The 15,242-nt window shown below is 39.3% G+C and overlaps 1 protein-coding gene across 1 annotated transcript in view; it reads right to left on the bottom strand.

The window, feature by feature from the left end:
• ISL2 (ISL LIM homeobox 2) overlaps positions 1-14,542 on the bottom strand; it is a 30,447-nt gene extending 15,905 nt beyond the window's left edge. Inside the window, exons 1-3 of the mRNA XM_040415757.1 lie at positions 14,431-14,542; positions 13,352-13,541; positions 9,534-9,724 (exon numbers count right to left, since the gene is read on the bottom strand). Coding sequence (XP_040271691.1) covers positions 9,534-9,724; positions 13,352-13,541; positions 14,431-14,488 — 439 coding nt within the window. The 5' untranslated portion in view covers positions 14,489-14,542. The remainder of the gene's footprint in view (positions 1-9,533; positions 9,725-13,351; positions 13,542-14,430) is intronic.
• Between the last annotated feature and the right edge of the window lie 700 nt (positions 14,543-15,242).

Below are 15,242 nucleotides of genomic sequence, written 5' to 3'. Positions count from 1 at the left end.
AGCCCACCTCTTATATCCACTCTAATCTCTTGAACAGAAACCTAGTCCTGCCTGAAGATAGCTGCAGAAAATATAATCACCAGGTCAACCTAGTGAGTATCTCCTTCATGTAATGAAAAGTGGGGTATACCATAAATGTCTAACATTAGAATACCCCTTTAACGTAGGTCCAGCAGATATTTAAAGGAACAATCTAGGTAAAAATGGATACCTTTGTTATTACTAGTGGATCTAGATACTACTGTATATTAGTTTTTCCTGTAACGTTCCTCTAAACCCATCTGAGCTTCCCTTATATTCCTATGATTTGCTAACATTTCTAATCATTCACACAAACATAATCAATGGATTCAGTGTGCATTATATAAATATCTAATAATTAAAATGCTTAGGACCAAAAACTGCCTCCTCCCATATTCAGAGCAGCACTCCCAGGAGACCAAAGGGTAATTATTATATTTTTTTTTATTAAGGAAAATCAAAAGTGTACAGACTTTTCCGATAATGTAAAAGCAAAAAAATCACCAAAGTGCCCCTTACATAGGCAAACATGCTTGAACAAGGAGATCCTTACAAAGAACATATAAGTAAGGCCTCATGCACACGACAGTATGTATTTTGCAGTCCGCAAAAAATACAGATGACGTCAGTGTGCATTCCGTTTTTTGCGGAACGGAACAGCTGGCCCCTGATAGAACAGTACTATCCTTGTCCGTAATGTGGACAATAAAAGGACATGTTCAGGTTTTTTGCAGAACGGAAATACGGACATAAGGAAACAGAATGCACACGGAGTAACTTCCCTTTTTTTTGCAGACCCATTGAAATGAATGGTTCCGTATACAGTCCACCAAAAAAACGGAACGGACACAGAAAGAATATATACGTTTGTGTGCATGACGCCTAACACTCATGGGCTTTCAATGAACACTTGCCTGACCCTAGACATTCATGATCTGGTAACTGACTATTCATGTTGACCCTCATAGGGTTTAAGAAACATTAGAATATAAAAAGCAGCACAAAGAATAGGTAGATGAAAGTATTGATGAAAGCAACTGAGAACACAATGCATTTATTTTGTAACTGGACAATGGAAATAATTACGATACTATAGATCTCCTCAGTATGCTTTTGCATAAGCTTTCATAACCATTATCCCCATGTATACAGATACAGACACATATAAGGGTAAACCATGACTCAAAATCAATAACAGAACCAAAATCTACCAACTATTTTATATGAGACATTTTTTGTGTAGCAGATAACCAGATGTTTGTAGTATCTGATTAAAGGGGTGAAAACCAACCAGTGCTCTTAAATATGTTAAAATCAGGGGCATAACTATAATTCATATTGGTCCATAGCAAAATAAGATGGGGCCCCCACCGCCTATTGTAGGAAAATAAAAAAAGCAGCACAAGTAGCAATAATTAAAGGTATATATAATAGCACTATATATCAGAAGCCACTTTATTGCTATTTCCCACATAAAGGTACAATGTTCTTGCACCTGACTAACCCCCCTGCCCCCATAGCAAGTGCTATAGCTATAGTTACGCCCCTCGTTGAAATAATAAAATAATAAACATATACTAAACACTTAGGTGGTCATTTATTAGTGTGTTATACGCCACTTTTTGGAGTATTTAGGCCACAAATTTTGTCGCAAAGATGTGACTTTTGCGAAGTGGCAGAAAAAGGGGACATGGCGTGGGCAGGGAAGAGGACAGGCTGGCCAGCCCATCTCATTCATCGTTTTCCACCCCAGATTATGGCGTGGACACTGGCCTTAAACTAATCCAGCAAGGAAGCTGGAATAGATTAAAGCATGTTGCAAGGCCGGTGGCAAGAAGCACCAAAGTTATGTATAGGCCTGAGCCTCTACATAACTTTGGCGCATCCACCGGCAGCACAGAGAGATTAAAGGGGTTCTCTGGGAATTTAGAAAATGAAAATACTTAAATATTACTTTATTGTAAATATATTCCCATATACCTTTCATTAGTTATAGTAAATCATTTTGTTTAGTGAGCAATCTTTAGGAGAAATAAAATGGCCGCCGTCCTATTAATACACACAAAACCTGTCCTAATGATACAGGAGGACATGTTACTTCCGAGCACTGAGGTAAAGAGCCGCCTAATCCTCCTCTCCTACTTGGCAGGGGTTATGATCCTGAATGAATCTCTGTAGGAATGGAGTCCATGAGGAGACATGAAGAACAGACAGGACAGACAGGACAGACTGTGGTAATGGAGACTGCATACAAGTGCTACTGCCCATTATCTACATCACCCTCACCCTCCTCTCTACTTCATGCCTCCTCATTAACTCCATTTCTACAGAGATTTAGCTGAAAATCATATTAGACTGTATTCAGGATCATAGAATAAGATGAGGCAGCTTTTTGGCTCACTGCTCTGAAGTAACATGTCCTCCTGTGTGATTAGGACAGGTTTTGTGTGCACTAATAGGACGACGGCCATTTTATTTCTCCTAATGATTGCTCCCTAGACCAAACGACCCATTATAACTAATGAAAGGTATTTAGGAATATATTTAAAATAATGTAATATTTAAGTATTTTCCTTTTCTTAATTTCCAGAGAACCCCTTTAAAGGGTTTCTACCACCACATTTTGACCTAATTAGCTGTCAGACACTAGCGATCTGCTAGTGTCTGCTGTACCTAACCATGCTATTGTAATTCCTTTCTCTGCAGCGGTTACCCTAAAAAACGTAATTTTATTGGTATGCAAATTAGCCTCTAGGTGCTATGGGGGCGTCTTTTCAGCACCTAGAGGCTCCGTCCACTCACCATTTCTGCCGCCCAGCGTGCTCCAGCCCGCCCTTCTCCTCTAGATTGACAGCCTTCTCGCGCCTGTGCCGTGTGCTTCTGTATTCGGCGCAGTGACTGTCTCCCTGCGCCGGCATCTTCACTGCGCCTGCGCCGAATACAGAAGCACACGGCGCAGGTGCGAGTAGGCTGTCAATCTAGAGGAGAGGGGCGGGCCGGAGCTAATTAGATCAAAATGTGGTGGTAGAAACCCTTTAAGACCAGTGTCTAAATCGCTGGTCTTAATAATTGTCCACCTTTTCTGTCGCTAACGTTCCAGTCCTCAATTCCGGATTGTGTTTACAGGCAGCAGTGGTGGTATATGTCACGTGGCTGATTCAGCCTATCACTGGCTTCTGCAGGATACAACATGAAACTGCTGAGGCTAGTAACTGTCCATGGGCAGAGCCTGGTATGTCAGCTCATTCCGAATTTCAGCTCAAGCACATAAACAAGAAAGGAGTTTCTTTTTAATTTTGGCAGTAATTAATTTACAGGAAATTTTAAAAAAATAGCAATTTTCTAAATTTGAATTTCCATGCATTAAAGACAGTGATACTTTTCAAAACCAACTTTTTTAAGGACCAATTCAGTTCTGAAGTCACTTTGAGGGCCTTACATAATGGAAACCACTCATAAATTACCCTATTTTAGGAACTACATCCCTCAAAGTATTCAAAACTGATTTTTGAAACTTTGTGACCCCTTTCCACAATAAAGAGAGCAAAATGAAGGTGGAAATCCAAAAAAAAAATTTGTGCACATTTTCCATTTTAATCAATTTTTTTTATTATAACACAGCAAGGGTTAACAGCAAAACAAACCTCAATATTTATTACTCTGATTCTGCAGTTTACAGAAACACCCCATATGTGGTTGCAAACTGCTGCATGGGCACACGGCAGGGCGCAGAAGGGAAGGAGCACCATATGGTTTTGATGGAATGTTTTTTGGGAGCCATGTTGAAATTGAAGGGGCTCTGAGGTACCCCTGGAAAGAAAAAAAACCCACATAAAGTAACCCCATTTTGGAAACTATACCCCTCAAGGAATGAATTTATGGAGGGCTGCAGTGAATGCTTTGACCCAACATACGTTTCATAAAATTTAGAAACACTTGGCTGAAAATGATAAATTGCATTTTTACATGAAAATGTCGCTTTAGTCCCAAATGTTTAATTTTTACAAGGGGTAACAGGAGAAAATGCACTCTACAATTTTTTATCCATTTTCTACTGTATACAGCAACACCCCATATGTGGTCGTAAGTGCTGTATGGGCAGACGGTGGAGTTCAAAACGAAAGTAGTGGCATCTGCATTTTCTAACATGGAATTTTCTGAAATATTTATGAAGGCTGTAGCTTTTTATTTTTATTTGACTGAGCTGTGTGAGGGCTTATTTTTTACAGGATGAACTGAAGTTTTATTGGCACCATTTTTGGGTACAAATTACTTTTTTATTTCCTTTTTTAGGAGGTCAGGTGGGCAAAAATTGCAATTCGGTTAGTGTTTATTTTTATTTTCTTATGGGGTTCTCCATGCGGTATATTTGATATGATAACTTTATTCTGTGGGTTAATACAATTATGGCAAATTTATATTGTTTTTTTTTATGTTTTATGACTTTTAGATCACAAAATCACTTTTTCTTAGAAATCTAGATTTTTTGGGCATTGCCATATCTAAGACCCATAACTTTTTTATTTTTTAGTCAATGTAGCTGTGTGAGGGCTTGTTTTTTGCAGGATGAGCTGTAATTTTTATTATTACAATTTTGAGGTATACATGACTGTTTGATCGCTTTTTATACCATTTTTTGGGGAGGTGAGGTGACTGAGGTGGCAATTCCGTCATTGTTTTTTAATCTTTCTTTAGTTACGTTCTTCACCATGTTGGTTTAAGTAATGTGATCCTTTTTTTAATTGAATTTTTATTTTTCACTTTTCTTTATTTATTTATTTATTTATTTTTTCTTGAAGATCCAGTGGGCTTGATGGCTGTACAGTACACTGCAATAGTCACCTATTGCGGTGTACAATACTGTCAGTTTTAAATTGACATTTGGCCTGATCAGACCGCGGCTCTGGCAGGGCCTGGCAGGCTTGCGTACATCCCTTACATGTAGAAGTGTCATGTAAAGGGTTAAACGGCGGGGATCTGTGCCAGCACTGATTTTGGCCATTGCAGCAGGGTGTAAACTGACCCTCGCTCAGTTCCTGAGCTGCCACCATCACCATTCTATAATGTCCAGAGCCAAGGTGCATAAAGGGGTCAGCGGGTGGCAGGCAGCACTAAGGGGGCAGCAGGTAGAGGCAGCAGTAGGCACGGAGGGAGCAGCGGGAGGCACAGAGGGGGATCAGACACTTACAGGGTCTGATCTTTGCAAACAGGGACTGTAAAGGTCAGAACCTGCATCTGGCTTTTTCACCGAATTACGCACTGATTGACTAGTTTCTACAGACTAGCCAATTAGAGCGATCGCTGGCAAGGGACCAATCTGATTGGCCCCTTGCCGGCATCTTCCAAGTCTCTGCTATCCATGACTTCCTTGTGTTACAGGAGTGTTAGGAGTTCGGACATAACTATATGCCCAGGTATGCAAAGTTAGTGCTTACCTGGACACACAGTTACGCCCAGGTGCAAAAAGGGGTTAAAAGAATTCAAGCTGAATGGGCAAACAAGTCCATGCTGTGCCACAGTAATCAGACATGTACCTTTTAGGTCACCTGGGCTGGTTGTCACAAGGTCCCCGGCTGCCATCCCACCGCTGTGCCCATGGGACCCACAATTCACATGGTTTAATCACACAATTGCTTTTGTACCCGTCCACAGCTACATCATCTTCTGCACAGGTGGCGGACAGTAGATTGACCAATCCAGTACCTATGCAGAAGAGGATGCACCGTGGAGAGGTAAGAAAGTGGTCACTTTATTAAACCATGTGATCGGCGCCATTATGGTCAGATTACTGTGTGCCCATTCAGATTGCACTTATCAGCATAATGAGTGAAGTGTCACTACAGAGGGTCTCTCTCTCTCTCTCTAATCGCAGTGAATGGTCTGACAGAGAAATTAAAGCAAGGCTATCGCCTGGGTTATTGCCACTGCCCGTGGACTCTGCCACCAGATGTCTGCTGTGCTCCTGAGCGGGCGCCATTATTAAAGACCTGACATCAGGATATACATGTACACCCAATGTCTGGAAGGGGTTAAACACATTCCTGTTCTTTGTATAACTTGGCAATTTAAAGGGACACTATGATCAATTTTTATCACATATTAACAGCTTATATTTGTATTTTCTATATATTTTCTTTCTGGATTTAATTCTTCCTGTACTGGCTCTTTAAGGGGAACCTGTCATCAACTTTATGCTGATCTCACTGAGGGCAGTATAAAGTAGTGACAGAAATGCTGATGTCAGCGGTGTGTCACTCATGAGCTAATAGTAAGTGGTTGCCGAGAACCAACATCACAAACATCGCAGACTGGGCCTGGAAAAGAGTCATGGCCGCCTGAGAAGAGTCCTGGTTATCCATGAATTCCTGCTCTCCTGCTCTCCTGCTGATGACTGACAGGCTTCTACCTAGTTTTCTCTCTAGGAGAGAACTGCCAATCATCAGCAGACGGTGAGAGAGCAGGAGATTAGGAATAACCAGGACTCTTCCCAGGTAGATTGGACTCTTCTCAAGCCCTGTTCTGTAATGATTATGATGCTGGTACTCGGGAACCGCTTACTATTAGCTCATGAGTGACACACCGCTGACATCAGCATTGCTGTCACTACTTTATACTGCCCTTACTACGGTCAGCATAAAGTTGATGACAGGTTCCCTTTAATTTCCTCCTTTATTTGGCCTTTTAAAGAGAATGTGTATTGACGTATTGTTTAAACCACATTTTTATGGTAAGAATTAGAATTTCTGGTGAGGTTGTTATTAAATTTTCCTTGTCACTATCTATATTTAAAAAATTTATATAATCCTGCAATTTTCACATTGGCCACTAGGTCTAATAGTAGGGCATGATTTCCTGTTCTGTACAGGTAACTTTTCAGTATCCATTATCACCACAGGCATAATTACAATAACAAGTAATACCTCTATATAGATAACACAGGATCTGCCATTCACAATAGGTGATATCACAGCTTATCAGCTCCCTCCTGACCTCTGCACATGTCAAAGAGCATGTCTAGAAATCTCTCCCTTAGAAATCAATGGGGTCTCCACCAGACCATTGTGTCTATGGCCCATGTAGCTGCTCTAAAAAAAAAAAGGAGATCTTAAAATATTTTGGGACTAGTGGCCAATGTTAAAAAAAAAAAATTTTTTTTTTATAGGTAGTGACATGGAAAATGTATCTTTAATTAATATTTATTAACATTGTATGAATGTTACAAAGAGAAATAAAAAATAAAGTGTCTCACAGGACCTAATAAGTTAAAAAATGACAGAATCTAACAAAATCTACAATGACAGAAAAAAATGATAGAATATAACAAAATCTACAAAGATCATAAGCAGATTACAGACTGAAAGTCAACAAAAAGAAATCCAAGAAGATAAAGAAAGGAAAAAAAAAGAAAAAAAGGGTGGAGGGGTTAAGAAAAAGGTAAGCCAGACCTCAAAACTGATCAATCTCTATGGCAAATGAAAAATAAAATCACCAAATGTTCTTAAAAGATGTGTGTAAAAGAAAAACATGATTTCAACAATAGGTCATTTTCTGATGACACATTCCCTTTAAAAGACCAAACAAAGCGGATTCCATGAAGTGACTTTAAATAATTACATCCAGAAAGAAAACACATAGAATACACAAATATACGTTAGGGTGGGTTCACACTAGCGTTAGGTATCCTTTTATGGCTTTCCGTTATAACATGGTTATAACGGAAAATAACGGAATCCATAAGACGAAGGACGGATCCGTTCTTCTGCCCATAGACTTGTATTATGACAGAATGCAAAACGGAAGCCTTTAAAAGGCATTCCGTTTGCTCTCCGTCCTAATAGAAGTCTATGGGAATCAAAATGGATCCGTCTGGGTCCTGTTATGCAAGACGTTAAACAAAGTCCTGTCGACATAACCGACGGATCCGTTATGCTTTCCCATAGGCTTCTATTAGGACGGAAAGCAAACGGAATGCCTGTTAAAGGCTTGCATTTTGCATTCTGCCTGGGCTTTCCGTTATTTTCCGTTATAACCATGTTATAACGGAAAGCCATAACGGAATCCCTAACGCTAGTGTGAACCCACCCTTAACATGTGATAAAAATTGATGTAACAGAGAGAACAGGAATGCCATGTCCCAAAATGCCCATAGTATAGAGATATAAAAATATTTATCACATACGGTGAATGCCATAACAGAAAAATAAAGAAGTAAAAATTGCTGGGTTTTTTTCGGTTGCTTCGCCTCTCAAAAAATAGAATAAAAAGTGATCAAAAAGTCATACACATCCTAAATGGTACCAGTTAAAACTAGAGGATGCCCCCCCCCCCCCCCCCCCCCAAAAAAAATAAAAAAAAATAATGAGTCCTCACATAGCTCCAGAGGTGTAAATCTAAAAAAGTTATGGGAGTCAGAATATGGCAATGCAAAGAAGAAAAAAAAAAAAAATTTTTTAAATGTATTTAAACACAAGAAAAACTATAAAAACGTGATATAGGGATAAGGAACACCATAAAAACGAAACCTATAAAGCTACAGCAAAATTGAGGTTTTTTTTTGTTTTGTTTTCAATTCTACCCCATTTGTATTTTTTTCCCAGCTTTTCACTACATAGTGTGTGCAATATTAAATTAAAGCAAGGCTGGAAAGTACAAATAATCACGCCAAAAACAAGTCCTCATACGTCTATTTGATCGGAAAAATAAAAAACAATTATAGCTCTGGGAAGGCAGGGAGCTAAAAACCAAAACAACAAAATAAAAGAATCACTTGGTCAGGAAGAGATGATCAGGATTCAGGTATCATTGTTTGAAAGAGAATGAATGTGCAATGACTGATATATATATATATATATATACACACACACACACAAACCTGTAAAAGGTCTACACAGCAGGACACAGCATATATAACCATAAGATAACATTTTAGGGGGGTAAACATGAGTCCATTATTGGCTTTAACTATAGTACATTTTTAATAGTCTCTGAGAATAAAAAAAAAATAGGAACATTTAATTAAGGGGTTTTCTCATCAGAGAGAAAACAAGACTGCAGGGTAATCAGCAGACCCAAAGGCTTCTGGCCTCTGGACAAGCAGCTCACGTTGGGAGAAGTCAGCCATGCATTTCCCCTGCAGCGGCCACTGCAGGGGAGATGTAGTATTACATGCCGGCCATTCAGATGAATGGCCCACCATTCAATACAAGGACTGCTGGAGTCCTCCAGAGCAGGGCAGCTGCATATGAACAGAGGTTGTCTTTGTTAGAGAGCCCCTTTAAGATAATGTTTAGTTAAATCATTATCCTTAGGTTTAAATATAATTATCGCGTCCGCATGCTATATCTACGTGTCACCAACACTTTCTACAATGAAATTCGCACACAGAACAAAGAAATAACGAATCCAATGAAACAATGATGGTGGCACGAGCTACAAGGAGGGGGCCGATCGTGGATGAGGTGTAAGGAGGTGTGAACGTGTCTCTAGGAGATAGACCTGCTGGCTCTTCCTACCTGGAATGTTATGGTCTGCTGCGCACAATAGCTCCTGGTCTCGAAGGCTGATTTCTTCTCCTGGAAGGAGGCGTCGACTACAGATCGAACATCGGAAGCAATCGGTGTGGTAGACTCGTTCTCCGACCCTCATTACCAGCTCGGAGCGAGGCAGTGTGCCCTGGCACCTGGGGCACCGGGTGCTGAACAACCTGGGCAAGAACCAAAGAAAATACCTGATCAGTTAGTCTTTACTATTGTTTTATAATCAGAATCATTTTCCAAACACAGCAAAATCCCTAAATATATCTCATGACTAATATTTTATTTTTTTTATTTTATATATATATAAAATTCTTGGAAGAGAATAATTTTAAACCTGTCTTATAAATTGTCATATATTATTGAGAATGGCCAGGAGATCGCTCTCATCTGGTCTGTGCTAATTCTGTGTATGCACACGTCTCATATCGTTAATAATATGTGTGTTTAGTTAGATCTATCCTCTCATTATGGTATACATGATGTCTGGACGCATTTTAAGAACAGAATCACAATGGAGGTTTTTGATTCTTTCTTTATGTTTTTATTATATATATATATATATATATATATATATATATATATATATATATAGGCCATAAATGTGAAACCGCTGAGACCGTGTGAACTGCACCAGTGTACATTTATTTTATGTATTTATTTAATTATTTTATAACATCTGTTTTGACCTTATTTTTATTTATTTATTTATTTATTTAATTTTGTATTATTTTATTTGGTCACTTTCTGTGTTTCTGTCACAAAAAAGAATATTTTTAGATTCTAGATTCATTTCATTTTAATGCCACTTGCCCTGCTAAAAAAAAAAAAAAAAAAAAAAATCAAGAAAAATCCAGAAAAGGCAAGAAGTGCAGCATTGCTCAGCACATCTAGATCTGATGAAGGGATGAATGCTGGCTCACACTGCTTTTTGTCATCAGTTTGACAAATCAATGGGATCGATCTGCATATCAGTTCATATGGCACAAATACAGCCTCATCTCCAGGATAATACATAATTCTATGGCTCACAGACATGTAATGCTGCATTCATCTCACACATCCACGATGCAATATACCCACTGCATCACACTTATGAGATGGGACAGAGATCAATCAGAAATAGAAGAACAAGAAAATCTGAGGCGGTGGAGTGAAATCTGAAGGAAGAGGAAATTCACAGAATGTGGTGTGTGCCGGTCCTTTACTATCTGAACTGCTCTGCGATTTCCTGGGGCTGATACTTGTTCTGTGCTGTCATTTATCTGATCAGATATAAACCCATCAATACTGTCCAGCAAAAATGTAATCCAAACATGATACACTGTGATATGATAGCTTACATGAACGCTGACAGTCTCCATCCCATGCATCTCCTATCAAATGACATTACTTCCGACCTTTGTTTTCTGGGGATTTTTAGAATTTTTCGACATAACTTATAGCTTTAGATAAATATTATATTTTGTATATTTCATGTGCATCACTTGTGACCTAAGCCTCCTTCTATCCTCCTGCTACAGCTAGAGTTCCCAGAAGAGACAAACCTCTGACACTGCAGGAACCTGGATTTATGCCATAATATTTAATTCAAGCCACCGACAGCATGTGAATAACGATTCCATACATAAATACAAAACGAACTAAATAGCTTATATATATATATATATATATATCGCCAACATGTTCTGCAGCGCGTCACAGGCAGTATCATCACTGTTCCTAGTGGAGCTCACAATATAAATTCCTCATAAGTATGTATTTAGAATATCTATCTATTAATTATCTATATACCTCATATCTATCTATCTATTAATTATCTATATACCTCATATCTATCTATCACATATCTATCCATCTATCTATCTATCTATCACATATCTATCCATCTATCTATCTATCTATCTATCTATCTATCACATATCTATCCATCTATCTATCTATCTATCACATATCTATCCATCTATCTATCTATCTATCTATCTATCTATCACATATCTATCCATCTATCTATCTATCTATCTATCACATATCTATCTATCTATCTATCGATCTCATATCTATCTATCTATCTATCTATCACATATCTATCTATTAATTATCTATATACCTCATATCTATCTATCTATTAATTATCTATATACCTCATATCTATCTATCTATCAATTATCTATATACCTCATATCTATCTATCTATCTATCTATCAATTATCTATATAGCTCATATCTATCTATTAATTATCTATAAACCTCATATCTTTCTATTAATTATCTATATACATCATATCTATCTAATCTGTCATCATCTGTCTATTATCTAATATTTAACAGTCTATTAGCTATCTATTATTTATCTATTATCTATGTCTGTCTATTATCTATCGATTTATCTACCTATTTATCTATCTCTCTAATATCTATTTATCTATCTATATTATATCTATCTATCTATCTATCTATCTATCTATCTATCTATCTATCTATCGATCTCATCTATCTTCATCTATTATCTATGTATTCTTTATCTGTCTATGATCATCATAATTATCTATTATTTATCTATCTATCTATTATCTATCATCCATCTATCTGTGCGTTTCTATAATTTCTAAGAAAAAAAGGAACCCTGCACCCTTCAGAGAAACCATATATACACCCCACATAATCCACTATTTCCCACGTGTATATATATATACTGTGCACATAGAGTGGACATACAGATTTGCCTGTGCTCCTGCATGCCGGGTTATGCCCTGTTATGTTCCCATGGTATGTAATAACTGCTCCTTCATCCCTGTGATCTCCTAATACACAAAATGAAACATGACACAGACAATATGACACCGAGCAGACCATTCCCTCATCCGTCCTTTATGTCCAGCTCTTCTCAGCGATATTCCTACATATTATTACTATCAATTCAGATTTCTCCTTTTTTTTCTATTCTTCCTTTATTGTAAACATAATATCTCAAGTGCAATCCTCTTGTTCCTTAAACTTCAGGCGTTTTCCTCCGTATATGCTGCCTCATTCTGCTAGAACGCTGTTCACACGGCGTCCACTGAATAAGGAATTCCTTTGGAAATCCGGCTGCCCGCTCCGAGTGTCCCATACAGACACGGGAAGATCACATTAACCCACTGTGTAATGTGCACAAACGTCGGGTGACCTAGGGCCTGGATGAAGGGGTACACATGGAATAAAAGCCGAAACGCCGCAGTAAGAATAATAATAATAAGAATAATAATAATAACAATAATAATTATTATTATTATTGTAATGTTGCATTACTATTATTATTATTATTATTAAGTTCCAGACAGTATGTGTAGCTATAACTATAGTGTTATTTAGAACACAATGACCTACAGACAGACTGTAGAATAGATTCCGAATGAAGACTGTCCGGATCCCAGTAGCCGGCTGCTGGGAGCACTGGACATGGTATATAATGTTGCAGGCACCAGAGTGCGGTTACCAGCAGATTCTGCTTGTACACAGCATCGGCAATGCACTGGATGGAAATATCTGACTGATCTATGCAGTGCCAGCCATGGCACATTATGTCACACCCTGCTGCCATGTATAAAGGCCAGGAGCCCATGTCACAGAAATATATAGCATTATTATTATTATTTCTTCAGCTCTTTCCAGCAGTCACATCCCGCCATCATACATAGGTGTACATATATAAAGTGATCAGCCCCATGCACATGGCAAGCTCTAGAGACACAAGGTGATGAGGGGATGACTCCCATCCTACCTCCTGATGATGAGAGTAGCAGTCGGTCACGCACCTGATGTAGTCCCGCTTGCAGTAGGTCTTGCCGTCCCGCACGAAGCAGGTGCAGTTCTCGTCCAGGTACTGGCTGCACTCCGCACACTTCAGGCAGGCAGCGTGCCACTCCAGGTCCGGGGACACCCGCAGGATGTACTGGTCCAGGATGTGACTCCCGCAGCCCACACACACCGCCAGGCCTGGCTTCTCTGCCGGGGACACGACAGCTGTCAGCGTCACAGCACCGCACACCGACCCCCAACGGGGCCAGCCACCTATAGCTCTCATCATCCATCCACCAACGGGGCCAGCCACCTATAGCTCTCATCATCCATCCACCAACGGGGCCAGCCACCTAAAGCTCTCATCATCCATCCACCAACGGGGCCAGCCACCTATAGCTCTCATCATCCATCCACCAACGGGGCCAGCCACCTATAGCTCTCATCATCCATACATGGCACAGATCCATCATCCATCCACTCTATTTATCCATCTCTTATGTAGCTAATGTTTTATCTATAAATATATTGATATATGTATTATCTATCTATGAACTAATATATCTTTATATTATATCTTGGAATCTATCTATTATCTATTTATCTATCTACCTTCCTATATCTATCTATTATCTATCTAATATCTCTCTAGTCTAGACACTATATTCCACATATAAATTACATTGTAAAATGATTGTCTCCTGTTTTCTTCAGGAATATATTATATCTGTGAGGCTAATCTCTATCAATTATCTATCTATCTATCTATCATAATATCTATCTAATATCTAACAATTATCTATCTATCTATCTCATATCTATCTATCAATTATCTATCTATCTATCAATCAATCATAATATCTATCTAATATCTAACAATTATCCATCTATCTCATATCTATCTATCTATCTATCTATCTATCTATCTATCTATCTATCTATCTATCTATCTATCTATCTCCTATTATCTATCTAATGTATCTCTATGTGCACATCATGAAATAGAAGAAGCAGAGAGACAGTAGATGACAGGACTCCTGCTGCCCCTCACTGACTAGAGAGAAGAAGGAAAGTTTGCGCCGGCCAGTGAACTTACTCTTGGGCTGATCCCCCATGGCAGCCAGGAGCGGGTAGGGCAGGATGAGGTCCACCATAGGATGAGGAGGAGGATGCTGGAGGCAGCAGGACAGGGAGCCCGAGCTGCAGGATCCTGCTCCCAGCTGCCAGCTCTGGAGACTGGAGTGCCCCACGCACGCTGCATGACGTCACGAGCACGGCCCCGGGCTCTGGGATGACTGTGGCGGAGGCGGGCGGTGAGGGGGCGGGGCTCTGGCAGCATGGCTCCTGAGGCAGGGACCACTGCTGTGGAGAAAAGGGGTCGACTCGTAATATACATTCCTACTAGTGGATCTGCCCACCATGTCTGTAGTATGGACGGTACATGCAAGACTGAGCCGCACTCCTGCTGCAACACCATACAGACACTGCGTTTCTGGCCGGGCACAGGCATATAATACACGAAATGGTCCTCCTTATATCCATGTAATGTCGGGCAGAGGTGCCCGTGTGTATGCACTGCTCCAGGAACAGCCTCCTAATGGCTGAAGACATTGGGCAGACCTCCCAGGTGTCCCTCTGTCCCTCTTTGATCCTTAAATGTCCCTCTTTTTGACCTAGGGAATTAATACATAAATGTGCATTAATACCTTTACTAAATTGCTCCTTACTAAACTATGTGGACGGTTTCTACCTGTATATTAGACCAGAACTTCATTATTTGGTGCAATTTGGAAGTTTTTTTCTATAATCTGATGATTTCTGTGCGAATATTTAAATTAATATTGAAACGCAATAAAAAAAATTGTCCCAGGGGCTCCACTGAAAAAAAGAAAGGAACTTACACTCTCC

Source organism: Bufo bufo, chromosome 1 (assembly GCF_905171765.1).
Source record: "Bufo bufo chromosome 1, aBufBuf1.1, whole genome shotgun sequence".
Taxonomy (NCBI): domain Eukaryota; kingdom Metazoa; phylum Chordata; class Amphibia; order Anura; family Bufonidae; genus Bufo; species Bufo bufo.
The sequence above is the reverse complement of the archived record's forward strand: the minus strand, read 5'-3'. Positions and strand labels throughout refer to the sequence as shown.